Source organism: Bos indicus x Bos taurus, chromosome 14 (genome assembly GCF_003369695.1).
Source record: "Bos indicus x Bos taurus breed Angus x Brahman F1 hybrid chromosome 14, Bos_hybrid_MaternalHap_v2.0, whole genome shotgun sequence".
In the NCBI taxonomy this organism is placed as follows: Eukaryota; Metazoa; Chordata; class Mammalia; order Artiodactyla; family Bovidae; genus Bos; species Bos indicus x Bos taurus.
The window spans coordinates 2,500,646-2,527,113 of NC_040089.1; the positions used below are offsets into that span (position 1 = coordinate 2,500,646).

The following is a 26,468-nucleotide window of genomic DNA, read 5'->3' on the forward strand; positions in this document are numbered from 1 at the left end:
TGCCCGCCCGTCTGCGAGTCTCTGAATGGCACCACTTGAGGAGGGGCTCTGGGTGGGTTTGGCTTTTCACAGCTCCCCATTTTGTCCACAGGCCCCTGTGGATGCCCTCCACCCCACTTCTGCTACAACCCCTGGGTGGGAAGAGGGTCCCCTGAGCCCAGCTCGGGGGGGGGGGTGCCATCTCCCCTTAAAGGGAGGCTTTCCTGGTTCCCCACAGTGGGCAGTGAGCAGTGGGGCCTCCTGCACGTCCCCCTGCCCCACCCCAGTTCATCCTGCCCCTGGGAAGTCTGGTCTTAGTAAAAGCCTGGAGCTGGGTAGGCCTGGGCCCCAGAGGCTTCTGCAGCCAATGGTGACTGGATAAACCCCCAGGGGGAACCGAGACAGGTGAAGCCTGAAGTTGAGGGAGCACAGGCCTTGCCAGCAGAGTGGAAGGCTCTAGACCCGGGCACACAAGAGGTGCCCCACTAACCAGCAGCAACAGTTGACTGCCAGGCTGGCCACAGCAGGCCAGGGGCGGGAGACAGAGCCTGAGACCTGGTGGGTGGGCCACCATCCCACCCGGGAAGGTGCGGCCAACCTGCCCCAGGGAGGGGCTGGCCCCCAGCTCTGCGAGAGCAGAACTGCTCACGGAGCAGGGCAACATCTGTGCCCTCCAGCAGGCCCAGCCCCCAACACACTCTGACCTTTCACCCCAGGAACCCCGGGGTCACCCTCCACCCCTCCAGCTTCCCCTCCCCGCTCCGGGGTGAGGAGTCGGCGTGTCCCTCCACCCCAAGCCCAGTGGGCACCATCACCCCCTCCCTTCTCTGGGCTTCTAAGACTGAAGTCAGGACACTTAGTAGGGGGCAGGATGAGGAAGCCACCCCGCCGGACACATGGCCCAGAATAATTACCAAGTGACCCATCCTGTCCCGCACGGGGGCAATGCCAGTGACCCGGCCCCCAACACAGCAACAGGGCAACTGGGCAGAGCCCACTCGGGCCTCAGCCCCTGATGTGTTTGATCTGGGACGGCCCCACCCTGAGGCAGGGAGTGCAGGGACCCAGCGTGGACGCCAGGGGGCGGCCAAGCACAGCCGGCAGGAGGGGACGCGCCCCGCAGCATCCCTGGGTCCCGCCAGCCCCCCAAGGCCGCCCACACCCCGTTCTCCAGGCACACACAGCCACAGGGTCTGGTTTTATTGCCTTCGAGTGTCCAGAACACCTGACTGCCCCAGACCCAATAATTTAAGGTGCCAAGAACAGGTCAGGGTGAGGGGCCACAGACAAGGGGCTGGGCCCAGTGGTTAAAAAATACACCAGCCCCCAAACAAACCGGCCAGGAAGGAGAGCTGCCCGGAGGCGGTGTGGGCAGGGCATTAACAGGACAGCCAGGGACATAGGGCAGGGAGATTGGGGGGGATTAAGCCTCAGAGGGACAGTGAGGGCTCAGGGCACAGAGAGACAGACACGCGGGCAAAGACAAAAGGAAGGCTGGACCAGACAGCGGTGCACGCACATGCACACGTGTGCATGCACACACACACACACCTGCTGGGTGGACAGAGGGAGGGAGCAGAGACAGAAGACACCCGCGAGGGGTGTGGGTGCAGGTGTGCTGGGGGGCTGGGAGCAAGGGGCAGAGGGCGGCCCGTGGCGGGAGCCCTGCTGAGCCCACGCCGGGTGCCCAGGGCCTAAGCTACATGATGCAGCACTTGGTCTTGTGCGCGTGGGGGTCCTTGAACCGCAGTCTCTGCTTCGGCCGGTATTTTTCCAGGTAGGTGAGCTGTTTGCTGTTGATGGCTCCGCGCCGCTTCCTGGGCAGACGGGACCGGGGTGGGGGTCAGGCAGGACCCAGGCTCGGCCGCCCACCCTGCCCCAGAGCTGCAGGCCCCAGAGGCGAGAGGGGCTGGAGTGGGTCCCCGTGACCCACAGAGTCCTCCCACCTCTGGGCCTTTGCCCGGGCTGTTCCTCCGCCAGAATCACTGTCACTGCAGCCACCGCCGCTGACCTTCAGGTCACCTGGCTATCGCTCCTCCAGGCTGACCGCCTCACCTCCCCAACCCCAAGGTCCCCACCCTCCAAGGCCCGCGTGTTTACCTGGGTACCACCCCCCACCCCCCGAAAGCAGAGCCCATGGGGATTGGAGCCTGGCATGCCGGCTGGCTGGGAGGGAGAGGAGAGGAGACAGGAGGTGGTCCTCAGGTGCCTGGGTGTGGGGGTACCTAGCACTGCCCACCAGGCACTTCCAGAGGTCCCCACCGCCCGAGACCTCGGACGTGGCTGTGGACTGGCACTGGTCAATGATGCGTGGGCCGGGGAGGAGCAAGCCTGTGCTGCTCTGAGTCACCAGGTTGGGCCCAGCCCCCAGTCACAGGCCTGGAACTAGGGAACCGCAGGCTCAGGTACGTGGGGCAGAGGTGACGGTGAAGGCCTGGCCCTTACCCTGGGGCCGCCTCAGATCTGTGCCAAGGCACAGAGCTGCACACAGGCTCACGGAGAGAAACCGTGTGCCTGGTGTGTGTGCGCACGTGCCAGGGTCCTGAGGAGGCCAGAGCTCCTGCGGGCACACGCAGGGCTGGCCGCCTGACTGGTAAACAAGCCTGCCTCTGGGAGAAAGAGATGGCTGTGCCCTGGGAACTGTCGTCGGGGGAGCAGCACAAGAAGACACCCAGGCACGGACGGTGCACGAGTCTCCCACATACACACTCACAATGGGTGGGCTGGGGGAGGGCTCAGGTCTTCCGTGCCCACCCCACTGTCCCTGCTGCCACCCCGGGACCCTGCTCCACCAGGGCTCCTTTCCTGGGGGCAGCAGCAGACAGGAGCCCCCTCCCCCCAAGGAGAGGAGGTTGGGAGACCCCCATGGGGGCTGAGAATGGGGCGCAGAGGGCCCAGGGGCCAGGGCTTCAGAAGGGCAGTCCTGAAAGATCCTGGGGTGTCGGCTGTCCCGGGGGGGTTGGGGCAGCTGGGGCAGGTGGCACGGGGGGGCTCCTTTCACTGCTGGGCTGGGTTGGATGGCTTCTGGGGGTTCCTCCTCTCCCAAGAGCTGAAGGGAGTGACACCCCACGTCAGGAGTGCTGGAGGCTTAAAGAGGTGTCTGCCCCAGCTCCCTGTGTCAAAGATGGGTTTGGACCGGCCTGTTACTCAGCACCGCAGGGCCAGTGCGGACTGATGCACCCCAGGCTGAAGGAGCCATGGGCCCCAGAGAGGGGACCAGCCAGGCACTGCGTGTAGCCTCTCCTCACTCTCTGCTCCCAGTCTGGGGAGCAGACCACACACAGGGACCCGTCCTCAGTCGGGGCTAGGCAGCCTGAGGGGTACGCTGGTACCACAGGAGGCTGCCCTGAACTGGGGAAGGCCTCAGAGGATGGCACGGGGCCAGGGGTCAGGAGTGCCTCCTGGCGGGGCCCTGGGCCCCTGCGGGGTAGGGAGGGAAGGATAAGGAACCCCTGCACCCACCAGCGCCCTTCCCCACCAGCCACTCACTGTCGGATGAACTGGATGGCGTCCTCATACTTCATCCCGCTCTCGATGAGGGCCAGCGCCACGAGGACGGGAGCCCTGGGCGGACGGCAGGGCCAGGTCACCCAGGCCCGGGCACCCACGCCCTCCCCGACGCCTTCCCCCTCGGGGCCTGGGGCGGCCCAGGCTTCCCCAGTGGCGCTCCCGCCCCATGGAGGGCACAGGCTCCGCCTGCGCCTGCTGTGTGGCCCCAGGTGGGCAAGGCCACCTCTGTGCCTCAGGCTCCTCATGTATAAATGTGTAAGTGGGAGGGCTGAAGGAGGGAGAGCAAAGTGCTGGGCTCGGGTCTGCCCGTGGATGAGAGCTTGACTCTCGGTTACGAACCACATTCACAATTCCCATGACTAGCTGGCAGGTGTGGGGTCTTTGTGTCTGGGGAGGGGCAGGGCTGTCAGCTCCTTCCCGCACAAAGTCCCGGCCACAGCAGCGGGGAGCAGGGTCAGACTTTGGGAAGAACTTCCGCCCCCCAACCCCCAGAAGGAAGTCACATGATGTGGGCTCAGCACCCACGCCTGACGGCAAGCCAGGCCAAGAGGTCCCCAAGTTCAAGCCAGCTGCCCTGCCCCACTGGCTCACCGCCCCAGGCCAGCCACGCAGTGCACAGCCACGCAGCTGCCGGGGTCATCACAGAACTTGTTCTTCAGCAGGCTCAGCCAGTCCTCCACCACTTTGCCGGGCGGGGGTGCCCCATCATCAAACGGCCAGTCCTGCAGGAGGCAGCAGCCCGTGAGGAACCCCAACTTGAAGGTGGGGTGAGAGCTGGGGCCCAGGCCAGCCTGCCCATGGGCGCTTTGACAAGCAAGGAGGATATCGGGAGCCCCCCGAGGGTGACGGTCGGGGCACAGGCCCCAGAGAGCGCCCCCCCCTGCAAGGCTCCTCCCATCGTCTCCTCCAGGAAGCCTTCCCAGAACACGCTGCTCTTTTTGGGGGGCAGCCCCGGGAGCCCTTCTCCCCTCTCGTCAGTCCACGCTGTGGTTCTGAACTCACCCAGCCTGAGCCATTCTGGGCCCACAGACCCAAGAGGCCTGGTCCATGAACGTGGCTGACACAGGCCTGTCTATGTCCCCAGCCCCCAGCACAGCGGCACAGAGCAGGCCAGCCTGAGGCTGGAGACAGCGCACTTCCCACGGAGCACATTCACGCGGGGCAGAGGGGCTGCCCCAGAATCAGCACTGCTTGGCACCAGGGGTGCATCCATGTGTCCACCGAGGCCAGGCACCCAGGCATCTGATCCTGTTCCCAGACTCCAGATTCAGCACCCCTGGAGGGGCCCTGGAGGACAAGGGTCTGCCTGGCAACTGTGTGTCTAACCCAAAGCCCTTCCTGCCGCAGGGGAGGCGTGGGAAAGCGCTGACCCCTGTGCTCCGGGCTACTTTACAGCGTTCACCTGGAGCCCTTCAGGCACCCCGCTCTAGACAGGAGGACCCTGGGTCATTCAGCGGGGAAGGGGCAGGCCTGTCCATCCCAAGGCTCCGGCGCCTCTCACCACCTTCGTCACCGTCACCTGGCTCGGGGGCCTCCCCACAGGGCAGGTACCACATGGCCCATCCCACGGGGCCTGCTGCCTGGACGCCGGTCCCCACTACCAGGGACCAAGGAAACCGCCCAAGGGTCCCTCCCCACAGCCTCGGGAGAGCCTCCCCAGGGACCCGCCAGGTGCACCCAGCCCACCCCCCGGGAGGCGCCCGCTGCCTGGCGACAAGGACCAGACGCCCAGCGCGGTGAGACAGCGCCGACGCTCTAGAGATGCAGCCTGCGCACAGACACTGCGGGGCAGCCGGGCGCACAGCAAGGCCACACACACCTGCCTCCCCGCCCGGGCCCAGCCACCCCCCACGCCGCCGCACGCAGCCCTCACCACAACCGTGATGCCGTCCTTCTCCAGCGGGGCCTTGTCGTAGGTCACCTCACACACGCGCACCACGGTGGTGGCCCCGTACTTCTTCAGGTCCTGGCAGGGAGGGAGGAGGGAGAGGCGGCTGGGTGGGGGACCCCACGGCCCTCAACGGGACACAAAGGTGGGGCCCAGCGTGAATCGCCAGCGGCTCAGGGACCTGCAGGGGTGGGACAGCTCTTCCTGATGCTTCTGGGGCGAGTGTCCCTGGGCTCACCCCGTGGCAGGCAGAGTGACCCACCCACCCGCATCACCACTGAAGCGACACAGCTGGGAGCCCAACTTCCAGCACGATCTCCCTCCTCTCGGATGCTTGGGACCCCAGAGCACGCCAGCAACTTCCAGACCAAGCTCCCGGGTCCCCAGGCAGGGCAAGGACACCAGAGCCCACACGTGAGCCCCCATGTGGTCCTGCTCTGAGCAGCCCTCCCAGCCCAGGCTGCAGGGACAGGTCCACCCAGGGGCAGAGCCAGACCCCGCACGGGGGCCTTCAAGGTCTCAGGGGAGGGGCACCTCGGGGCGGGGAGGGTGGGCACCTGCCCAGAGGGCGCCCAGGAGGGAGCCAAGCCCCATACACCAGTGGGGAAGCCCCAAGCTACCCGGGGAAAGGTCAAGGCAGTTCACAGCCAGCGCAGGGATATTTATACGCCGGGGTGGGGGCGTTCTGCTGCATGGGGTCCACGTGCACCCACCCCCACCTGCTCCCGGCAGCTATTTTAGGAGCAGTGAGGAATCAGTCGCTGGACCTTGCTCATCATGCGACAGGGACACTGGACACAGAGAGGAGAGCACAGAGCTATTCTGAGAATGCAGGGAGCAGGGGGCGGGGCAGGGGCAGGGGCAGGGGTGGGGCAGGGGCGGGGCATGGGCGAGGCAGGAGCAGTGCAGGGGGCGGAGCAGGGCTCTGAGCCAAAGGGGCACCAAAGATTCCTCTGGGCCTGCAGCCGAGGGTGCTGCCCCCCAGACCAGGCTGGGTCCAGACCTCATGACAGAATGAGTGCTGACACCTGTCCCACTCTGAGCCCTGACCCCGGTCACACACTGAGCCCTGACCCTAGTCCCACTCTGACCCTGAGCCTGGTCCCACTGTGAGCCCTGAGCCTGGTCCCACACTGAGCCCTGACCCTGGTCCCATTCTGAGCCCTGAGCCTGGTCTCACTCTGAGCCCTGACCCTGGTCCCACACTGGGCCCTAAGCCTGGTTCCACACTGACCCCTGACCCTGGTCACACTCTGGGCCCTGACCCTGTTCCCACACTGACCCCTGACCCTGGTCCCACACTGGGCCCTGACCCTGGTCCCACACTGGGCCCTGACCCTGGTCCCACACTGACCCCTGACCCTGGTCCCACACTGGGCCCTGACCCTGGTCCCACATTGACCCCTGACCCTGGTCCCACTCTGGGCCCTGACCCTGGTCCCACATTGACCCCTGACCCTGGTCACACTCTGGGCCCTGACCCTGGTCCCACACTGGGCCCTGACCCTGGTCCCACATTGACCCCTGACCCTGGTCACACTCTGGGCCCTGACCCTGGTCCCACACTGGGCCCTGACCCTGGTCCCACATTGAACCCTGACCCTGGTCCCACACTGGGCCCTGACCCTGGTCCCACATTGACCCCTGACCCTGGTCCCACACTGGGCCCTGACCCTGGTCCCACATTGACCCCTGACCCTGGTCCCACTCTGGGCCCTGACCCTGGCCCCACACTGGGCCCTGACCCTGGTCACACTCTGAGCCCTGACCCTGGTCACACTCTGGGCCCTGTCACACCCTGAGCCCTGACCCTGGTCACACTCTGAGCCCTGACCCTGGTCACACTCTGGGCCCTGTCACACCCTGAGCCCTGACACTGGTCCCACTCTGAACCCTGACCCTGGTCACACACTAAGCCCTGACCCTGGTCACACTCTGACTCCTGACACTGGTCACACTCTGAGCCCTGACCCCAATCATGGGCCATGAAGGGGGACAGCCCTCCTCCACAGGGTCCCCTGTGGACTCAATGTCTAGAGTCCAGGTCTCCCGGCGGCAGGGTGCTCACTGCCTCCCTCCATAGTCTAGCGTCTACACAGCTGCTGAAGTCCTCCTGTGTCCGGGCCCCTGTTCAACCATAAGGAGCACTCAGAGGGGCTTATATCTTGTTGCAGAGGGAATGGCTGGAGGTCTGAGATCACAAAAGGCGCAGCACACAGTCACAGGCTCTGTAAACAGCAAGGAGCACTGCAGAGGCCAGTCTCCTCCAGGAGCCCCGCGGAGAACGGCAGGCTCTGCAAACATTTGGTTCCGTCTGCCGGGGCCACGAGCAGCAGACAGTTCAACAGCTGGCTCTCGGGGTACAGTGGTCACTCTCTCCTATGACTGGCTTGGACTGCTGCCCAGCCCTTCCTCACACAGATACCTGTGCTGAGAGCTCCCAGCCGGGTTCCAACCCAAGGAGTCCCTGGAGCCCATGGGCTTCCCGCAGCCTGGGCTGGCTGTGGAGCTGGCCTTCATGCCCTGTCCCCGCTCTGCTTTCTCCAGGCTGTTTAAGCAGCCGGTCCTCTCCTGGGGGGACCACCACCCCCCTCTCCTCCTGCTCAGCCTCTGTACAGAGGCCAGATGGCCATCAAAGGGCTCGGGACCGCACCAGACACAGGGACGTCTTGAGGAAGCGAGACCTGTCTCACCTCCTATCTCCGCACCTGTCTCTGCTCATGCGGCACGGGTCCCACTGCCCACCCCACTGACCCCCACAGCCCTCAGACCCCAGCCCCACACACACCCTCGTGTGCCACTCCCAGGGGGCCTGTCATCCCAAGCTCTCCTCTCACTCGCAGGCCCCCAGCCTGGCCATGAGGCGTGCCGGATGCTCACCTCGATGAAGCTGCTGAGGGTGGCATTGGTGGGGTTGTGCGTGATGAGGAAGCGCATGTTCTTGTAGCTGACCTCCACAGGGGCCGGCCGGTTCATCCGCGCCATGGCTGCTGCCCGCAGATGGGGCTGGGGATGTGAACGCAATAAGGGCCCACCACCCCCCAGAACCCGAGGGGCACGAGATCCCTGTGCTTGTCCAAGAGAAAGAAAATGCTTAAAAAAAAAAAAAAAAAAAAACCTGCCCCCCAGACCCCGCACAAATATTGTGCAAATACTTGGGTGGGGGGAGGATGCTGCCCGGATCACGGGTGGATGATTAAAAAAAGAAAACCCAACACTTTACAACACAGAAAGAACAAAAGAGCCCCCAGAAGTAAAACGGGCCGAGTCCAAGCTCCTGCCTCTCAGGGCTGGAGGATTACTAGGGCGCAAAAGCAGAAATAAAAACCACCAAAAACCTCAGCAAAAAAAACTTTAAAAAGCCCAAAGTGAATCCGGCTGCCGAAGCTGTGGCCAGCGTTGCGCCTGTCGCCGGGGACACCCCCCTCGGCATCGGTGGACGGCTAGAGGGCCACTCTGCTCCAAGGCCCCAGACGCCAAGGATTTAAAGGCAGAACGAACTTGAAACTGAACCAACGGGGCCGCCGTGGGGTGGGGATGGCAGGCAGCGGCCGCAGGCGGACAGTGGGCGGCAGTGACGCGGGGCCTCCGTCACGTTACCCCATTGGGGTACGGCAAGTCCTGGAACGGGGCGGGGGGCTCAGGCCGCAGAGCCAGCCCCGGGCCAGGTGGCGGGGGCCATGAGCGGGCGAGGGCAATGGTGAGGCCGGAGGCGCGGGGGCCTCAGCAGCGGGCGCGGTGCGGATGCTGGGCGCGGCAGTACTCAGGGCTGCCCCCCGAGGGCCTCTCCATAAATCCCAGGCTGGTCAGCGGCAGGCAGCGTCTGGGGAGCGGGGAGAAGGCAATGAAAAGGGGTCCCGGCCCGTGCCCCTCCCTCACCGGGCCTCGGTTTCCCCCTCAGGGAAACCACGAGTGTGCTGAACCCCGACACACAATTTCAAGGCATTTGTGATGACAGAGCCACCCCTCGAAGCCCGGGCCCCTCCACAACGCCCCGCCCCTGCCATCAGACGGTCAGCTCCCTCCTCCGTGGAATTCTGGCCTCTGCGGAGTCTCTGAGCCCAGATCACTCTGGAGCACCCCCCGTCCTCGGGGGAAGGGGCTCCGGCACAGAGGCCACGGTGACAGAGCACAGTGGGGGGTGGTGGCGGCGTGGCAGCACCCCCCACAGACACGAGCCACCTCACACGTCTCTCAAGGGCTCCCCCATGGAAACCGGAGGCTCTGGTCAGCCTCTGCCCCAGGCCACTGTCCACCACTCACCCACAGGGCTGACCACACGATGGAAGCAAACAAGCCACTGCCCCCCAGGAGCTCAAAGAAGCAGGGACAGCCCACAGGAGCCCGCAGGCCGGGGCCGGCCGCCAGGTGCTTGCCAAGGTGGTGACCACACAGGTGCCGGGACTGGGGTCTCACCATGACAGGGCCTCAAGGAGGCGCATGGCCGGGCCCCAGAGATGGCCGCCAAGCACCTCCAGGCCCCCTGTCTCTCCCCCTCAGCAGACCCCTCCAGCCACTGGGCTCAGCCCGGCCCCGCTGTCAGAATCCACACCTGCTTACCGGGCAGGTCCTTCATCCACCCAACCAACACCTCTTACCTCTGCCCCACCCAGCACCCCCTTCCCCAGCTGCCCACCAGGCCGGCTGGGCCCCTGGAGCCTCAGCCAGGGTGCAGACCGGGCCTGCAGCTGGGACCCAGACACAGTGGGGTGGGGGCAGCGGGCGGCTCCACAGATGCTCCAGGCTCACACTCTGCCCCGCCCGGTTCAGGAAGGTTACGTGGGGGTCCCCAGGGAGGAGGTCAAAGGCAGGAAGAAGGGACCGCGCACCATCCCAGAGCGCGCTTCCACTCCGAGTGTAGGCGAGGAAAGAGCCAGCCGCCAGGCGCCCTGAACAGCACGTGAGAACCTGCCCTCCTGGGGCTGCGGGAGGTCCCCGGGCATGCCTGTTTACAGAGGGAAGGGAGGGAAGGGGCCCTGGGAAGCCATAGGACGACAGGCCTCTCCCGAGGGCCCAACCCGCCACCTCCCAACCTTCTGGACACCTGGGGAGACCCTGTGGGCAAGGGCAGACGGCCTGGCTCTCCTGCCAGCGTCCCTGGAGAGCCACCCCACAGTCCTACCCATGTGAAACCTGTCACCTGCAGGCAGGGGCCCAGGGTCAGGCTGGCTGGGGGCAGGGGTCAGGGCCCTAGATGGAATGGGGTCAGGGTCTGGGCTGAGGCTGGACCAAGATCACGGCCCAGCTGGGCTGGGGTCTTGCCAGACACCCGACTTGTCTCCTCAACGTCTAGGGCCCCACCCCCAGGTGAGAGGGAAACAGTGAAAGCCCCCTTGCTGCCCCCAGGCTGTCCCACCAGGCTCAACCAGGCCTGCGGCCTCCCCCTGTGGCAGAGCCCCTCTTCCTAACCATACCACCCCCACTGTGAGGTCACCGAGCAGGCCCCCAGGCAGGGCTGAGCCAAGTCCACCAGCCGGTACCCCTCACACCCACCCTCACCTCCACCCCGGGACACAGGAGCCCTCCTGGAAGCACGAGGCCCCTCCCTCTGCCTTCCCACCACCAGCCCCACACGGCTGTCCTGGGGCCCCAGCTGCCCAGCACGAGGCTCTGAGCTCTCTGCTATGTCCCTGACAGTCCTCCCTTCCAGACCCATTAGGAGAGGGCCCCGCCTGGCCCCTGTTCACAGACAAGTAAACAGGCCAGGGCGGGCTGGGGGACCTTCCAGGGCCCTGAGCAGGCCAGGCCCGGGAAGAGCTCCCCATGGGAGTTCCCAGCCTCAAGTTCCAGTGGCACAGCTGACCGAGGAGCTGGAGTTTGACTCCAAAGGGCTTCCAGAGTGCCAGCCTCCGTGGACCCGGGACCCTGTCTGACATGGGGGAAGGCTGCAGGGCCAGGGTTCATTGGGGTCCCAGGAGAGCTAAGCGGGGGGTGTGTGGGAGCACCGTGCGCAGGATCGGGCTGGGAGGGCGCGGGTGGGGCAGTGGGCGGCGACCCCCTGTCCCGCAGCACGCACCGTAGGGTGGGTGCGGGAGGGGCTCGTTCTGAGGGCACGGCTTCCTCCCCGGGGCGGGGCTGGGGTCCTCCCGGCACGCCCCCCGCCCTCGCGCCCCGGCTCACCGGCGGGCAAGCGTCCTGCCGCTGCCTCCATTCGCGTGGGGCCGGGCAGGGCCGGGGCGCGGCGGCCGAGACTCAGTGCGCGGGGCCCGCCGGCCTCCCCGCGGACGCCCGGCGGCCGGGCTGCGGGGGGGCTATTTATAGCGCCCGGGCATCACGTGGGCGTCGTGGCCGTGACCAGCGGGCGACCCTGCTGGTAGTGACTCCCACACCTGCCGCCTAAATATAACCACAGGCCAGCCCGCACGCCGGGGCAAACAAAGAGGGCCGGGCCGGGAGAGGAAGCGCCGGCGGAGGAAGGGGAAACGCAAGGGCGGGGGCGCTGCCCGCGCACCCCGCCTTCCTCCCGCCGTGCCCTGAACCCTCCAGCGGCTCCCCCAGCAGGGAGCCGGCGCTGCCCCAGGTCCGGAGGAGCTCAGCTGGAGCCGGGGCCCTGGCGGGGACCTCGGTGCAGGTCCGGATGGCGAGCTACGGAAAGGAGGGTGCCTCGTGGCCCGGGTGGGCTCCAGAAGCTGACGCCCACAGGATGAAGGATGGTGACCGACACCTGGTCTGGCCCTGCTCAGAGCCCTGCCCAGCTCTCCAGCCTCAAACCCCAGGACCTCTCTACTTCCTGAGCACCTACTGTGTGACCGACCCTGCTGTCCCTCACTGAACCCTCGACACACCCCTGGGGGTGCTGCCATCACTCCCTCCCCCCCAACCCCCCAGTATGCAGGTGGGGAAACTGAGGCAGGGGGACACTCGAGGAGGCAGTCATCACCTAGGGAGGGTCTCCACCTCCCGCTCATCCTCCAGTGCTCAGTGCACATGTCCCCTCCCCAGGAGGCACTCTGTGATGGGAAACCCTCCCCTGGGCCCAGGCCTGAACCCCCAGCAGGGTGCTGGCTTCACCTCCCGGAAGCACCAGCTCAGGAGTACACGCGCTCCCCAGACTGTGAGCCCCGAGAGCGCGCAGCCGGGCACCACAGGCAACCATGTACCTGCCCCGGCCAGCCCGGGGGCCCACAGAAGGGGGTGGAGCAGGGTGGGTAGAGCCCCCAGCACACAGGGTCCCCAGAGGCCCTGCCTCGCTGGGAACCCGGCTCTGAGCCCAGCTCCCAGCCAGCCAGCCTGGCCCCTGCAATCATCGGTCAGTGCCGCAGGGGCGGGGTGGGAGGAACTGGCCGGGGGCCCAGCCCAGAGCAGGGCCGGGTCCCAGGCTCTCCCCACACACATACCCAGAGTGTCAGCCAGGCCCGGGAACCCGCGCTCCCCCACCCCTGCCAGGCGAGCAGGCAGAGGCGAGGAGAGGACAGCCGTGTCCAGGGCAGAAAGGCCGACCAGAGCCCCGCCCCAGCCAAGCCAGGTCCCTGCCACCAGCTCAGGAGCCCCAGGGCAAGGGCTCCTCCACCCAGAACCAAGGTGGGCTTGGCCCAGGACACCCATCCAGTGCTCTTAGGGCCCAGCTTCCAGCAGCCTCTTCCTAAAGGCCAGCTCTGGGCACTCAGGGCCCCACCAGTCTCGCACCTGGATGACTTCCTGAGAGCTTGTCCCCTCAGACACCGTGCTGGATGCTGCATGCCATGAGCAAAGCCCATCAGCCACACTCTATTAATAAAATAGCAGCTCAGAGGGGTCGAGGGACTTCACCTGAGTCACACCGCCGACAAGCAGAAGAACCAAAGTTGGGCTGAGTTTTGCTGACCCCCGGAGACCCTGACTCTCTGGAGAGAGGACCCCTGGGCAAGCTGCTCTCATGCCACGCCACACTGCATCCCCATCCATACAAGCTGAGGGGTCCCATCAGCTTTGTGGACCTACACCCAGGACCCAGAGCCCACCAGACTGCTGAGCCCGCAAACCAGCACCCCTGTCCCCCCCTCACTGGGGGCACCCGCTCTGGCCAGGCCTGGGGGGCACCTGCTGGCCTGGCACCATCCCAAGCCCTTCGGAGAAATCTATTTTTATCAGGGCAGGAGCCGTTCCTGGAATCCTCCCAGACAATCCCAAGTCTACTAGCTGCCTGGGGGAGGGGAGGGGACCCAACAGGCCGAGCCCACGCCCACCCCCGGGGAATCTCCCCAGAGCCCCCCACTCCTGCGCCCACAGCACCGAGGGTCCAGCCCCCTCACTGACCAAGTTCGGCCACCTGCCCTCCCTGCAGCCACAAACCCTTCAGAGCAGTTTCCCCACCCCCCAGGGAACGTGTGTCCGGAAGGAGGGGCTCAACTCCACCCACCTCCTCCGCACAGGACCTGGCACCAGGAGGCCCCCCACTTGTTGTGGAAGGAACAAATGACCCAACGTCCTGGGCAGAGCTCCAGATCTGGGCACCATCCAGAAACCATCACGGGATCGCAGCCCCTGAAGTCCAGAGGAACCTCAGAGGTCACCCACGCCAGCTCATCACCAGCTTGCACACCTCTGGTGACGGGGGGCTCGCTGCTCTTTGGCGGCACCTTCCACGCTGGGCAGCTCCCCGAGTTATGCGTCCGCCCCTTCTAGGGCCTCCTGGATGGGGCCCAGCAGGAGGCACCCTGCAGAGCAGAATAAGCCAGCACAGCAGGCGCTGTGGAGGGCAGAATTGGAGGATCGGGTGGTCAGGGAAGGCTTCCTGGAAGAACTGGCCGGGGTGGGCGACAGGCAAGCTCACCATCAGGGCTCGACCAGCTGCCCCGACTCCGTGCGGCCTGGGGCTGTCACTTGCTCTCTCTGGAGCTTGAGACCTCCTCTGTAAGTGGTGACACTGCCAGGAGGGGAAGCCACTTTCCAGTGGTGCCAGCTCCAAGCCGGTCAAGAGGCGCCCAGGCTCTGACCTGGAAGCAGAGCTGTTAGGAGCAGGCTTGAGTTTCCACCCGGGGAAGGCACCTGTTCTCTGCCAGGATCTGGGGATGAGAAGAGGGCTGCAAACACAGTGCCCCCAGACGCTGCACAGGGCTGCCCTCACCACACCGGGTTTAACGGTGCCTCCGGGGCGTGGTGCAAGCTTGTCAACCCAAGTGGCCGGCACCCACATGCCATCAGCCTCCAGCATGGCCCAGGCAGGCCACAGCACCACTGTGGACTCAGGAGCAGGTGGGTGGGTGTGGGTGAGGCTGCTGGGCCCCAGCCTGGCCGTCACCAGTGGTGGGCACAGAGCAGGCAGCCAGGTGACTCAGACCAGGCACCTCGGGTCTTCTGAACCCCGTGGCCACCCCGAGTCCACCAGGCCCACCCAAAGCCTCCCTGGTCTCAATGGCACCACCGGGCAGGCACCCAGGTGAGGGGTTTGGCCTCCCCACAGCCAGGCTCCCGGGGCCCTGGCCCTCCCCACCTTGGCCTCAGCTGGCCTGGCCTCACCATGCGGGGCCTGGAGCCTCCCCTGAAGGGCCCAGCGCGAGAGGAGAGGGCAGGGGACGGACAGAGGGCCGACCTGCCCACGGGGTCTGGGGTTGAGCCTGACGCTGTCTGGGACCACCTGCCCCTGGGGGCCCCAGCTCCTCATCAGATAAAGGTATGACAAGCCCTGCCCGGCCGGGTCGAGGGCCCGTGGGCACTAATGGCTGGAAAACGGGGCCTCTGTGGCCAGCAGCCGGCAGCTCCGACGAGGGGACAGGGCAGCAGGGAAGCAGGACTGCCAGGAGCCCTGCAGGAGTCACCTCTGCCCACCACGGCACCGGCCTCCACTGGAGCCAGCCCCGTCTCCCGCGTGCTGGTCAGCTCTTCCTGCGGGGGCTCACGGCGGGGGCACGTGCAGGGTCAGTGGCGCGTGTAAGGGGCGGCTCCAGCTGCCCAGGCAGGCTGCCTGTGCCGCCACATGGTGACACGCTGGCCGCAGCTCATCCCGGTGGCCCGCACGCAGGGGACTGCAGCCCGGGGCTGCCTGCCTCTGCCTGAAGCCCTACTGTTCGCCTGCCACTGACCAGGACCCCCTCCCCCACCTGAGGCCTCAGCCCTGGCTCTGAGCCCAGTCTGGCCCCCGGGTCCTGCCTGCAGCCTCCCCTGCTCCCACCCTGGACCTCAGGACTCCTCCAAGAGGGACAGGGGAGCCAGCATCCGTTCATTCATTCATTCACCCAAGTCACAAACGTTCACTGAGCATCTCCCTCCACTGCCGGGTGCTAGGCTGAGCTTGGGGGACACAAGGAAGAAGTCACCAGTAGATGCAAAAAGCCTGCCCTGCCCTCTCCTGCCCCACCCCCGCCCCGATGGGGCGTCTGGCCACCCCTCTGCACCCCAACCCCCACCCTGAGAAACCACCTCCCAGACTGCCCAGCACAGGTGGGCTGGATAATACGGTGGCTGCCCAGAGGGGCTGGGAGTGCCCCCCTAACCCCGTGCAGCTGGCATTACTGAGCCTGGGGTCACCGCAAAGAGACCTCACTCCCCCAGTGCCTGTTTCCCAGGCTGTCACCTGCAGGGTTAGAATGTGGCATTTTCACAGTGCCACCTGTCACTGGGCTACCAGGTCCCACTTGGACCACACCGGCCAACGGCCCAGCCGCCCCTCCCCTGGCTTCCCCCAGGGGAGCACCACCCCTCTGCAACTGCCCCCTTGCCTCCGGGGGTGGACACTGGGGGGGGTCAAAAGTGAGCAAACCTCCACGACCCCAGGTGGGGTGGGGGTCGGTGGCAGGACATACAACCAGGTAATAGACTGAGTTAGAAAGAACACTGGTCGGGGGGTGAGGGGGTAGACACAAGGTCTCTCAGGACGTGGCCTTTGGGCAGAGACTCAGGACGCACATGCACTGCACAGATCCCCGAGAGGGGTCACATCAGACCCCCTTGAGCCCCGCGAGAACAGCATGCCCGGTCTAGCACTGCTTGCCAGTCCAGGACCTGCCCACCACCACCATCGCCATCGCCTTCACCCTACACACGCCCCACCTGAGGTGGAAGACTGAGTGCCCCGTTCCACATGGAGGCCAGACGGAGACGCAGAGCAGAGCTGTCTGAGACCCGGGTTCCTTCTCTTCGCCCCAGTGAGTCTTGGGAACCTCACAGCTGGGAGCCCGGGCCCGGGGGCGTGCTAACACAGACGAGGCCTTCAGTGCAGCCGCAACAGTGGCCCAGCAGCAAGCATCAGCGTCAGCAGCTCCGCGTCCTCAACTCAGAGCCCAGCAGCTCTCAGGCTCAACACAGTTAGCACCAACCCCTCAGGGGGTTATTAAAACCCAAGGTAATAAGGGCTGACAGTCTAAGCTGCCACCCGTTAACAGTAAACATTAACGATGGTAGTTACCGCTTGTTGAGAACCTGCTTTCTGAGGAAGCCCTAAGATAGCTGGAGTCAAAGGCCAGGAGGTCCTCACTTCCGGGCTGGGGGTTCCTCCTCCCTGATCCATTTGGTACAAGGGGGCTGGATGAGGCCCAGCTGGTCACTGTGAGGCTGAGACCAAATCCGCATTAACGGCCACACCAACCACGGTGGGTGCACGCGGGTCAGGCTGTCGCCAGCCCCAGAGCACCCCCTAGGGCACCTGCTGACCGGGTGACCCCAGACAGCCCCCTTCACCCCGGCTGGCAAGGACTGCCACCTCCTTTCACTCGCCAGCATGGTGACACGTGACCAACCACGTGGCCACTGTGTCGTGACCCTCGTCTAACAAGAAAGGACATGGGTGCAGGGGGTCTTGGTCACTACCCAAGGGGCAGAAGAACCAGGCTGTACACCACCCCCCGGCAGCTGGCCCTGGGGCCTTGCTCTGCACCGTGACCCTGTCCCTCTGCCGACTGTGTGACCAGCAGTCCCGCTCACCCTCACCCTGTACCACTGAGACAGGGGTGCCACGCCCCAGAGGCCCAGGGCGCACAGCAACATCACAGAGCCTGGAAGGACAAGGCCCCCTTGCCCCATTGGACGGAGGAAACCACTGAGGCTCCCCGCTGAGCCACAAGCATGAGCAGGAAGGCCTGGGGATCCCGGGGGCCCTGTGCTCTCTTGGGCTCTGCCCCCACAGTGCCCACATCCCAGTCTCCACCCACCTGAGCCTGCCGGGAGCCCCAGACACTCACTCGCTGTCCCGCACGTCCTGAGTCCTGGAGCCCTGCAGAGGCCGCGCCCCCAGCCCAGCTTTATCCCCGGCCTGGCCTCCCGCCCTCCCCACGTCAAAGGCCCTGGGACCGCCCGCCAGCCCAGGAGGCGGGGGCTCAGGCAGGGGCAGCCCGGGAAGGATCCGGGCTCCCAGGGCAGTCCCGGCGGCCAAGCAGGGAGGCGGGGTGGGCCAGGACACAAGTCAGAGTTCACGGCGGGCACCCCGGTCTCGGGAAGAGGGCAGGAGAGCCCCTCCCCTGTGGGCCAGGCTCTGGGGCCCACTGGGGCCAGGACAGTCCCCAGGGCCCTGTAACTGCCGGCAGGCAGAGCTGAAGGAGACAGGCGGGGCAGGTGGGCGGCAGCAGAGCCAGCGGGGAGGGGTCGGAGGCCCAGCCCGGGCCTGTGGCTGGCAGGGTGGGCGCTCCCAGACACAGCCTGGGGGCTTCCCAGGTCTCTGGCCTGGCTCCCCACTGCCTGCTGTGGGCTGGAAAGGGGCCCCCGGGGCCGTTTCCTTGCAGAGGGGAGCTCGCTGCAACTTCAGAGAAACAGCCCAGCCCTCTGCAGTCTGCCCCCCACCTAAGAAGTCCCCCAGGAACCCCCGAGCCTACTCAGGGAGCAGCCAGGTTTGCCCAGAGCCCCCTCTGAGCTCAGTGCAGTTCCTCCTGTTGTCCTGTTTCCTCCGCAAGGAAGTGGGGGAGAAAGCCCACAGGCAGGCTAGCCCACCCAGCCAGGCCTGGGAGCCGAGCCCACAAAAGCACTGGGGAAGTGGGAACCCCCGCCGCGGGGGAAGGGCTGTTCCTGCTTCCCAGGGTCAGGGTCACTCGCCCCTCCCCCACCAGGATGTTGCCCCGGTCGTGGTGACATCAGGAGGGTGGAACCCACAGGGCCGGGGTGGGGTGTGCATTTCAGGCTCACCCAGCCCCTAGCCCTGTACTTCTTGGGGGCAGAGGGAGGCCATGCTCTGCTTGTGCCCCGCCCGGTGAGCAACGGGGGCAGTTCCTACCCTCTGCCATGCATTCAGCCACCCATAACCTCCCCCTCCCCGCCCCATCGCTAGGTCCCCGCTGGTCCCCACCAGCCACCACCCCAGACGGAGGCCCTTCCCCAAGGGCCTGTCACCCAGGTTCAGCCCATCGTGACTACCCAGTGCCTCAGCCAACCCCCAAAGCCCTCTTCAGCAACCCCCCAGCCCTCTGGCCTGACGCTGCCTGGGTCCCCCACACAGACATGGGGTGTCCACTGTTCTGGGCCCAGGCCTCCCACCCCCCCGGGGACCCTGGCATCTGTATTCACACAGGCAGCTGGGCTGACCTGGGCGGCTGGGAGCGGTGTTCTGTAGGTCCTGCCAGGCCCCCAGACTCTCTGCTTGGAGAGCCCCCAGCCCCGGGGGGAGGGGGTGTCTGGTTGTCTGGGATGCAGAGCCCATCATGCTGGGATTCTAGACAGGAGGAAAAGAACTTCAAGCCTGCCCCGCGCTCGGAGTTAGACCTGCACCCACAGCCCTGGCACGCTCCCCCTGGGCCCCATGGGGCTGGCACCGACTCCTGGCACCATGCCACCCCGTTTCCAAGGCCCCTAAAGGCCGATGCCCAGAATGGGCCTGGCCTCCGGGAAGGGCATAGAGTTTCACGGATCCACTTGACACTGATGCCCCAGAGAGGCCCTGGCACCATCCCCCCCACCGCCCCCCCACACCGCCCCCCGCCAGTGCAAGCCCCTGCCAGGAACACGGAGCCCCAAGGAGGCCCCTGATCCTGGCCTCCCAAGAGCTGAGCGCTCCCCAGGCAGAGCCCCAGCCCCTCCTGTTTCATGAGCACATCACTGGGACCCTCAACAGGCAGATCCGGGACCCCTGGGCTCCCATGCTGGGGCCTCAGAGAACAGGGGTGGGAGCCGGGGCCTCACAGACGGTCCATGTGGCCTAACAAGCCTCACTGCCCGAGAGGAGGCCGCCCTCGCCTGCCAGGATCAGCTGGAGACCCCACAGGGGTCCTCAGCCGGCAAGGGGACAAGGCCTGCATGGGTGCCTACGGCGCAGAAGTCCTCCCCCCATGGCTGCTGAGTGCCCTGGGCCCATCTCCTCCCCTCTCTGGGCCTTCTGAGCCAGCAGCCAGGCACAGGATGAGAAAACAGAACTGCACCACATAAGTGCCCACAGAGCGGCCATGCAGCCTGCCGGGCGGGGGTGGGGTGCGCACACATGATTGGGTTCCAGCAAAGCCCACCCTGCAGGATGGATCCTGATCAAGCTGGGCGATGGCCCCCAGCCCCTCTCCGTGGAGAAGTAGCTATGGCTAACTTCTGGGGACAGTGAGGGGACAGGGTCCCTGAGGGTGGGCAGGAGAGCCTGAGGAGAGGAGAGGGGCAGTGAGCAGCAGCCAGCACGTGGCAGGCGCTCCCCCTCCCAAGGGAGAGCAGGGTCGGCCGCCCCCAGTATCCTCAGGCAGGGCCGCCAGTCCCCTGTGCCCACCCGAACCCTCTGCACCCACCAGGGAGGTCGGGAGCTGAGCTGGCCCCTCCTACTCCAGGACCCCAGCAGCAGGGTGCCAGGGACCTTGGGGGCCCAGGGGTGAGGGACCTTGGAGCATCAGGGTGTGATGGTCTCTTCTGTCCACTCCCACACCCAGGAGCCTGGCCAGAGCAGGACCCCCTGCCTGGGTCACAAGACAGGAGCCTGCAGCCCGGCTGAACCCAGATCCATGGGCCCCCCCAGCACCCCCAGGCCACCCTCAGCCACTGCCCAGCTCACCCCTCCTCTTACCTCCCATGCACATCCCGACCCTGGACCCAGGGTCCATCCCCATAAAGGGGGAGAAGGCCGGAGGCCCCTTCCACGTACTGGCCCCACACGGGGCCCTTGTCGCGGGGCCCTCCCCACATCCATCCCCAAACTGGTGCTGGAAGGCACCCAGCCCCTCATCGTCTGGATCAGGAAACCGAGGCTCAGGCCTTGCAGGGCAGCTCTGAGGGGCTGAGCCAGCATTCCCGGCCAGCCCAGGGTGGGCATTTCTGTGTATTTTCTCCTCCAACCAGGCCCCAGAGGAGAAACTGGGGCCCAGCCTCCACAGATGTCGGGGCTCCAGGAGGCCTCGTCACCCGGAGCCTGCCCAGTCCCCCCCCACCCCACCCCCGCCCCGTGCCCGGAGCGCAAGGCCGCTGGGGGTCAGGCGGGCAGGAAGGGGGCGCGAGATCACGGAGGTGGCCAGGGCCACTGGCCAAGGCCCTGGTGGACGCACGTCAGAGGGGCCTGCAGGAACCGCGGGAAAGAGCGCTGACCTGGCCTCAGGAGGCCACGTCCAAAATAACCAGCCCTCAGCCAGGCGCACGTAGGCCTCTCAGCCTGGGCACTGCCAAGCTGGGTGCAGAAGGTCATGGCTATTTCTGGGCCGGGCTGGCAGCGAGATGCAGCCCCCCAGTGCCCCCAAAGAGCTGGTGCAAGAGGGGCGGCCGAGGCAGGTCCCAGCCGCAGGATGCGTGGCCTCTATCTGGGGCAGGGGTCCTGCCGGGGGACCCCACGCTGCTCCCTTCCAAAAAGCCCATTGGCATCATCAGCATGTCCGGGTCACGTTGGTCTCATCGGGCGGTTCCGGGCCTTCTCAGCCACGAATCCCTGTGCTGGGCCCTTGGCCGCACAAAGCGCCACAACCGCCCACAGCACGCGGGGGCTCTGCGCTCCGCTCTCCAGCAGCTCCGACTTCAAGTGCACAGGGGAGGCTTTGACTGTGGCAGGAACCCCCTGTGCCCACACGGGCACCCCCTGCCCTGCCGGGCCACATCCCCAGAAACACCTCGTCACACAGTCTCCAGCCTGGGGCTCCGCCTGCCTCACGCAGGTCAACACCACCACCCCCATAACTTTGCGGGTGCCAATGGTCGTCTGACCAATGGGAACCTGGGGCCCAGAGAGGACGTGAGGCCCTGAGGTGCAGTCTCACTCGAACTCCCAGGCCAGGCAGGTTCTCCGTGGGCCAAGGGGAAGGGGACGGTTCCCCTTCATCACCCCAGACCCAGGCTTCTGTCCACAGAGCCTGCCCCTCCCAGCAGAGCATGAGCTTGGGAGCTTGCCCCGGTTCCCACCCTGGCTTCCCCACTGCAAGCTGTGTGCTGCTGGGCACATCTCTCAGCCTCGCTGTGCCTCAGTTTGTTCATCTGTGAAACGGGTTCACTGGAAGCTCATCCCGCATGGAGGTGCTGCTGGCTGTTCTCCTGGGTCTGGAAGGACGATCCCCTCCAGAGCAGCCTTGCCTGAGTCCCTGGATGCTTCCACTGCACTGGGCACCCACGGGGGCTCTGATGGGACTCTGGGATCCCCAGGAGGGTCCACATTCAGGGTCCTAATTCTCCCAGTGGGTTCCTTGGACACCTGAGGGGCCTTCTTCCTGCAGTGTGTCTCAGAGCCCTCATTTCTCTACACACAGGGCTATCTGATGGCGGGCAGTCAGCGGCGCATTTCCAGAACTTTTCTGAAGGCAGGCACTAGCAACGAGGCGCTTCCCAGAACCCACCTCGGCAACAGCAGGCTAGGCCAGAGAAGGGCCCCAGCCGCGAGGGTCCGAGGGCCTCCAGGCCTGGTCCCCTCCTCCTGCTCGCCTGTGTGTCTGGGAGCATCTCTCTGAGCCTGGGCCCTGTCTGTGAGGATGGACGATGAAGACTGCGGGCAGGGCTTTGAGGGGTGCGGCGGGCGGGCCACACTGGCAGTCACTGCGTGGCCATCACGGCAGGGCGAGGGCCGAGCACACACTCCTCCCCTCCCCCGTGTCCCCACCTGGGCCATGCCATGGCGACAGTGACCTGAGGGTGGCAGGATTAGCTCCTGGATGCCGGGGTCCCCTGCCAGGAGAACGGCCCGGATACCCAGCCAGGGAGGGCAACTGGGAGGCTCCAGCCGAGGCGAGCTCAGCGCCACCCCCCCACAGCCCCGCCAACCCCAGCAGCGCGGCTTCCCCAGACAGAAGGCAGCAGAGGCCGGCACCGCATGTCCGGGGCAGCCAGGCGTCAGGACCCGGGCGCCTGTACCCCCAGCTTAAGCACCTGCTCAGCTCCCGGAGAGGGAGCAGGGACCCATGGGGACAGAGGACCTGTGGGAAACCCTCTTCTCTGGGGCTGAGCCTCCTGCGGGGCTGAGGTGCCTTCCAGCCTGGGGTCTGCACCAGGCCCCGGCTCCCTTGAGGGGCTCTGGGCATGGCTGCGGGCCGCCTCAGCCACACCACCCCTTCCTGCCCAGCGGCTGACTTCAGCCCCTCTCTCTGAACCACACAGCACAGCCCCACAGCCTCCAGGAGGGGCTGGGGGCAGAGGCCAGGGGAGCTGGCCTGAGGGTGGCCCCCAGGGCCCAGGGACTTGTCTCCACCTGGCAGCATCATGCCAGCCGTTCCCTCGGTCAGAGGAAGCAGCGGCCTGCAAGCCTCCTCCAGAGAGCCAGGCCAGGACTCAGAGGGGACGCTGCCGGCCAGCACCTTGGAGGCCGGGAGGCCCCTGGCGACACCTTCTCCACGCCGGGCATGGATGCTCAGAGTCAGACAACCAAGTCCTGCTGTACAGCACGGGGAACTCTACTCAATATCCTGTGCCAAACCATAAAGCAAAAGAACACAAAAGAGAACACGGATGCGGCGGGCTTCCCTTGTGGCTCAGTGGGTAAAGAATCTGCCTGCAATGCAAGAGACCCAGCTTCGATCCCTGGGTTGGGACGATCCCCTGGAGAATGGAATGGCTACCCACTCCAGTATTCCGGCCTGGAGACTTCCATGGACAAAGGAGCCTTGCAGACTACAGTCCACGGGGTTGCAGAGTTGGACATGACCGAGTGACTAAAGAATACATACATACGTATAAGAGCCACTTTGCTGTACAGGAGAAATTAACACAACACAGTAAATCAATTCAGTAAAAACGCCCAGGGCCAGATGGGTGTGAGTGGCGGGCAGCCGCTCCTCACCAGACCCAACAAGGCCGATGTAAAAAGAAATATATGCGCAGAGACAGACCAGGCAGGGGGCACACTTCAGAGGCCCCCAGGCGGGTGCCCTCTTTGCTCCATCTAACCCCTTGGCGACACTGAGCCCCTGCAGGGGACCTGGGGGGCAGAGCACAGCGGGGGCTGCCCAAGTGCCCGCCCGGCTCTGTGCCCAAGCCCCTGGGGCACCCTGCCGCCTGGGCTCTGGGACCAAAGCGGGGGAGGCACCAACAGATCCCAAACAGAGAACACAGGCCCCACGCCGCGGGGGGACAGGGGTCCCGGAGCCGGGGAGGGGCCTTTGTGTGCAGGCATCGACCTGCCCCGAGGCCATCAGTCCCCTATCTGCTCAGACCAGGGGCAAGGATGCCTACCTGTGGTCCCGCACCTGCTGGGCCCGGCGTCCTGACAGCGAGCAGGTGCTGCTTCACTTTCTCCTGCAAGAGCGGACCAAGCCCCTGCCTGCTGAAGCCCTGGGCCAGAGCTGGGTTAATCCTATTTGCCAGACTAACTATGAGCCTGCTCAAGCCAGGCTGTGTAGGGCAGGGGAGCCGTTTAAATTTATTTTTTTTTAATGGAAATAAAATTCACCTAACGTGATGTTCCTCCTTTTAGCTATCTGGAAGTGCACGCTTCGGTGTTTTTTTTAGTACATTGAGTGTCGTGTAGTCATCACCACCACCAATTCCAGAACATTTCCATCACGCCCTAAAGGTACCCCCCGCCTGTCAGCAGGCACTGCCCATCCCCCTGCCCCAGGCCTTGGCAACAGTGAATCTGCTCTCTATCTCGATGGATTTGCCTGTTCTGGACGTTTTACACAAACGGAGTAAATCACTTGTGGTCCTTCACGTCGGGGTCCCTTCACTCCGGATAACGCCCCCCAGGCTCACCCACACTGTCAGGTAGACGAGGATGCTGAGTGATGTCCGCAGTGTGGAGAGAGGACGTCTGGGTCGTGTCCAGGCCTGGTCTCACTTCACCCACGGGGACTGAGCTGCAGCACGTTGCCAGGGAGCAGGGCTGCACGGGAGGGTCCGGGTGGCACGGGGGCCACATGTGGCAGTGTCTGGTCAGCTCCTTCCCAGGCCCACCAGGCTGCCCAGGTCCCGGGCAGGTCCCGGGGGCACAGAGGCCCCAGAGGCTGGGTGTGAGGGAAGGGGCCTCCAGGGTTCCAGGCAGGACAGGGCTGGCCTTCAAGGAAGGGGAAGGTCGGTCAAAGCCTTTTTAGAAGTTAAAAACATAACTGTCACACAAATAGTGACCACGGGTCTGAGACCTATTCCACCTGTGATGGCACTGGCAGGCGGCAGTGCTGGTTCAGAGGAGAATCCCTTGATTCCAAGCATTAAAACCAGAGAGGAGGAGACAGACGGGAGGTGTTCGACAGGGCAACGCCACCATCCGTGCCAGACAAAGCGGCACGTCCAGGCGACTCCCCCACATCCAGGGCAGGTACAGACGTCCCGAGAAAGCTGGACGGCACCCAACAGACACAGAAGGACACACCGTCCCCCTTCTGCCTTAAGAGATCCAAACGGGCGAACAGGGGTGGGTGTCTGGGCGGAGGGCACGGCCTGAGCAGAGGCCTCAAGGCAGGCAAGGGCAGGGTCCCCAGGGCGGGCGGGCTTGAGATGGGCACTGGTTCTCGGAGTCACCAGAGGGATGAGGGGGTCTCTGCGATCACAGATCCAGGCATGTCACGGAGCCAAGCGTGAGGTGAGGGTGAAGCAGTGGAAACTCCCCAGAATCCCCGGTCGGGGGCGAGAGGACTGTCACAGGCCGTGAGCTGGCAGCACCTGGGCCCAGTAACTGAGGCCACCTGAGGTGACCAGGAATCTGGGGAGCATCTACCCAGAGCCAGTCCCCCGCTGGCATCCCAGGGCTCCCACGCCACCCCCACTCCCTACGTGGTGAAAGCTGAATCAGTCCTGTCCGCCTCAGCCGAATCACGCCGAGGGAAACACAGCATGCTTACGGCTGGAAGGAAGGCCCCCGCCGTTTCCTTCCTCCTCTTCTCCAGCCTCACCTGTGTGCTGCCTGGAGGCGACTCTCTGCAGCCCCATGGACTGTAGCCTACCAGCCTCCTCTGTCCATGGGATTCTCCAGGCAAGAATACTGGAGTGGTTGCCATTTCCTTCTCCAGGGGATTTTCCCGACCCAGGGATCAAACCACGTCTCCTGGGTTGCCTGCACTGCAGGCGAATTCTTTACCGGCTGAGCCCTCGGGGAAGCCCACCTCAACTGCCCTCCCGCTATTACTGGATCACACCCTCAGATCCTGCCTCTGGCTCTCTGCACCCACTGTGAGTCTGTCCCCGAGCCATCCTGCACCACCACCAGGCCTCTGTCTGTGGGTGCCACTTCCCCAGGACTCCCTCCTGGCCCTCCTGCACCTCTGCAAGTCCCACCTCCTTGGAAGCCCACTCACCTGCTCGCAAGCTCTCACTGAGCTCCTACGGGTGCCCTGGCTGTGCTGTGGACCCAAGGGCACTCTCAGGGAGCAAAGCTCAGTTCCTTGCACAACAGTGAGTTCGGCCACAGCAGCCGGGGGGTGACCCTAGAGGCCAGACGCCCCCAGAGCACAGCCCTAGCACAACGAGACAAGAAGAGAGGCCCTCAGCTGCCAAGGAGCCCCCGCAGCTGGACTCCCAACACACTGAGAAGCCCCCATCTCTGACCCAGCTTCCACCCAGGCCCCTCACCGAAGGGCAGGGGCCTGGAGCCCCGCTTCACAGGCCATCACAGAGCGCACCGCACCCAGGAAGACACAGTCTGGGGCTCTCGGCTCAGTGTTCCCCAGCACCCGTCAAGGCTTCTCCCGTTTCAGAAACCTCTCAACAAGCAGCAGAGAACCCAGCCTCAGCCTCTGCCGCCTCCCCAACTCCTGGACGTGCGCGTCGCCAATGTCTCTTAAAGAGAGCACCCCTCCTCCCCCTCCCGTGTTCTGCTGGACTCAGTGTCTCGTTACGAGGCAGTGGGGCAAGGCCAGCGCTGCTCAGACCTGGGTCAGCCGCACTC

At 65.4% G+C, this 26,468-nt stretch overlaps 1 protein-coding gene across 4 annotated transcripts in view; it reads right to left on the reverse strand.

Moving 5' to 3' along the window:
- Positions 1-1,162: 1,162 nt before the first annotated feature.
- The window catches only part of PTP4A3 (protein tyrosine phosphatase type IVA, member 3), a 32,321-nt gene continuing 7,015 nt past the window's right edge, over positions 1,163-26,468 (reverse strand). Inside the window, exons 1-6 of one of the 4 annotated variants that reach the window (XM_027560717.1) lie at positions 17,443-17,464; positions 8,258-9,200; positions 5,363-5,455; positions 4,081-4,211; positions 3,469-3,543; positions 1,163-1,796 (exon numbers count right to left, since the gene is read on the reverse strand). In XM_027560717.1, coding sequence (XP_027416518.1) covers positions 1,679-1,796; positions 3,469-3,543; positions 4,081-4,211; positions 5,363-5,455; positions 8,258-8,362 — 522 coding nt within the window. In that variant the 5' untranslated portion in view covers positions 8,363-9,200; positions 17,443-17,464 and the 3' untranslated portion in view covers positions 1,163-1,678. The other 3 variants (XM_027560715.1, XM_027560716.1, XM_027560718.1) reach the window with 3 other exon arrangements.